This window comes from Pyxicephalus adspersus, chromosome 3 (assembly GCF_032062135.1).
Source record: "Pyxicephalus adspersus chromosome 3, UCB_Pads_2.0, whole genome shotgun sequence".
In the NCBI taxonomy this organism is placed as follows: domain Eukaryota; kingdom Metazoa; phylum Chordata; class Amphibia; order Anura; family Pyxicephalidae; genus Pyxicephalus; species Pyxicephalus adspersus.
Window position 1 is genome coordinate 96,884,950 of NC_092860.1, and position 3,130 is coordinate 96,888,079.

The following is a 3,130-nucleotide window of genomic DNA, read 5'->3' on the forward strand; positions in this document are numbered from 1 at the left end:
CTGCATGTTTACATTTATTGCAGTATATGTAGATACATTTTGATTCTTCTTTTTAAAATAGTTATGGTTATTCATTGATCAGTGGAAACAATAAAATCACTTGTCTAAGGTATCTTACCACTAGAATCCGCAATGCATGTAAGAAGTTAAAAACAAAACTCCAAATAATTCTGTTTTATATTCACTTGAAATAAATACATCTAGTATGAATAACCTGCCTTTGATTTTATTTCAACCTTTTGTAATCTTCTGTATAGCAGCACTTTGCTGGGGAAGTGGAAGTTATCGGAGCCAGTTAGCTGTTCTGTATGCACGTGTTGACAAGTAACATGCTGAAAGACAAGAAATGACCTAACACCTATCAGTCGTCTTGCTTTCTGATTGTCCATTTATAAGCTGGTGGCACAGTTATTACCTCTGTTAGTTTCCTATTTGCAGTAATGTTCACCAGGCAGACTGTTGTGTCTGGCAGGGCTCTGCATATTTTATGACTTGATGGACAGAAAGCATAATCCTTGACAGTCGAAATGGTTCCCATATACATGATTTTTCCTTCCAAGAAACTCATACCCCCTTTAGTACTTTTTCTGCTAGAGAAATCTATTTTTTCTTTGTCTCTACTTGTAAAGTGCACATTTTCTGCATTAGGTCACTAACAATTCAAAAACATTAAATTCTATAAAACCAAGACCCTATAGAATAAAATGGTGGCAGCCAAAAAATCTTTTTTTTTATTTTTTTTTTTTATGTTTGTGCTACTGCTTATTAAACCTAAACTACTAAAACATAAAATTATTTAAGATGAGGTTGTTGAGTTAACAAGGAGCTTTTGTCCCAGAAATATTTCTCACACTACTCTGATACTTTGTAGGTGTGCATATTTGTACGTGTGGGGCTCTTAAATGTTTCTTACTTAATGGATCAAGTACTCAATTGCTCACAGTAGATGATTACTTCAGGGAGGAGGAATTGGGTGTGTGACCTTGCAAGCCACTTGGAGCATTTTTTTTTTGAAAGTGTAAGTGTATGTACCACAACATACAAAAAACCCAAACTAACTTCTGCTGTATGTATAAGTGACCCATTAGTTTTATTGACCCTAAGATCACCCATACTCTAAAAAAAACCCACAGCCTGCATATACACTTTTAGGCAGGCTTATATTGTAGTTTCCAATTTTGGTTGCCAAAACCCTTTTATTGCCATTACCTTTGGTACATCATCGAAAAAGCTTAAAGGTTTTCTATCTATGCTTACATATTTTAACAAGCAGAAAAAGCACTTCATTTCAGTAGCTTTCTTATGCATTGTAGGGTCCTCTCCTCCTGTATCACTGTCTGTATTAGTCTGTCATTTGCAATCCCTATTTAATATACAGCGCTGCGTAGTATGTTGGCGCTATATAAATCCTGTTTAATAATAATAATAATAATAATAATAATTGTTGAAAAATTAATCTTTTTTTTTTTTTTTTTTGAAATTGTTTTATTGAGAAAGTTTTTAACAATGGTACAATGAATAAAAAAAAAAAACGGAAAACAAACAGTACCAGAACATATAAAACTGACAATAAATACCTGAGTATGAGAAATTCATCTTTAATATTCACAACAGAAGCTTTGAAATATTTGCTTTGCTCCCCTTATTTTCTGTGGTAAAAGAAGCATAACAGCCTTTCAGTTTCCTAATTAAGTTTTTAAGCTGAAATTAACAAAATTCAGAATCTTGTTATTTTTAAGGATGAATTGATCACCAGTACAAGCAGTTACAGGGGTCTGTAGCAACTTTTTACTCTACTAGCCCTATCATAGTTTCAATAAGTAAAAAAAAAAAAATAGTCTGAAGGCAGCTTTTTTTTTTTTTTTTGTGGGGGGGGGGGGGGTGTTTCAATCATTTTTATTGGGAGTTTTAAGTTTTATAACACAATACCATTAGGAATTACACAATTACACATATGTTACTAACTAAGGGGGAAAGAATAGGGGGATGATTAACAGTGGGAGTGAGAGTCGATATCACAGAGAACATATAATACAGTACATACATTGTAGTATGTACATTTTTGGCTTCATCCAATAAGGATAACATTATATGGAAATTTCAGGTATACATTAGCACACTTCCAGGGCAGTAGTCTACATGTTGCATCTATCATATATTGAGACAAACTGTTCGTTGCACATTTTCTGCTTAATTTGCGCTGTATGTTTATTGTGGGTTTATTTTTTGCTTTTAAAGTAGAAATATGTCCTCTTATTAAGGCCTGCAGCATGTAAATGCATCTGTACTTAGTGTTTTCTTTTAGTGCCCTTCACCATCTCACAGTTACCTTGAGCCTTCTAGTGAAGTCCACCTATTGCAATTTCTTGTGCTATGGCTTTGATTCTGAACTGCTCTTGAATTCAGGGACATGTTGTCACTCTCATGTAGAGTGTCCTAACTAAATGTTGCAGTAGGTGCAGTTATCAGCATTGCCATTGCTGATTCACAAGTCTGTAGTTTGTCCATAAGCACCTGGCCACAGCTCACACAAAACTGATATTATTCTTATTGTACTCATCATAAATACAGGGTGGTTTAGTTATTGGCTTTGAGTTACAGCTTCTATAACTTTCTCAATCTCTAAAAAGTGACATCTTGGTACCACACTTCATAGTTTTGTTGTACTTATTGTATTTATTTTTGCATTAGTGAAAATTCAGCAGATGCAATTCTTTACTGCAGGGGGACAGAGCTGGATACCCCAGGCCTAAGATGTACTAGAAGCTGTAGTTGCCATTGATATTTTAAAATTTACCTACCATAACTTGTCCCTAATTTTCCTTGTTCTTGCCAGTGCAAAAGTAGAACCTCAAGACCCATCTTCATCATGGAGATCGCTTATACCGGTGATTAAAGTGAATATCAGCACAGTAAGTGATTTATATTTGTATAACCACAGTTTACATAATATTCAAATACTCTCTGGCAGTTTTTGTCTGCTGGTAGCAGGGCTGTGGAGTCGGTAGATAAATCCTTCGACTCCGACTCCTCAGTTTCTGGTACCCCTGACTCCGACTCTCCGACCTCAACTCCTCTGTAAACTTCACACTTTTGCAACCAAACTTCATAAAAAAATTTAGACCCCCCC

At 35.0% G+C, this 3,130-nt stretch overlaps 1 protein-coding gene across 1 annotated transcript in view; it reads left to right on the forward strand.

The window, feature by feature from the left end:
• BLTP1 (bridge-like lipid transfer protein family member 1) overlaps positions 1-3,130 on the forward strand; it is a 142,299-nt gene that overhangs the window by 24,585 nt on the left and 114,584 nt on the right. Inside the window, 1 exon segment of the mRNA XM_072406825.1 lies at positions 2,755-2,912. Within this exon segment, the coding sequence (XP_072262926.1) occupies positions 2,755-2,912 (158 nt within the window).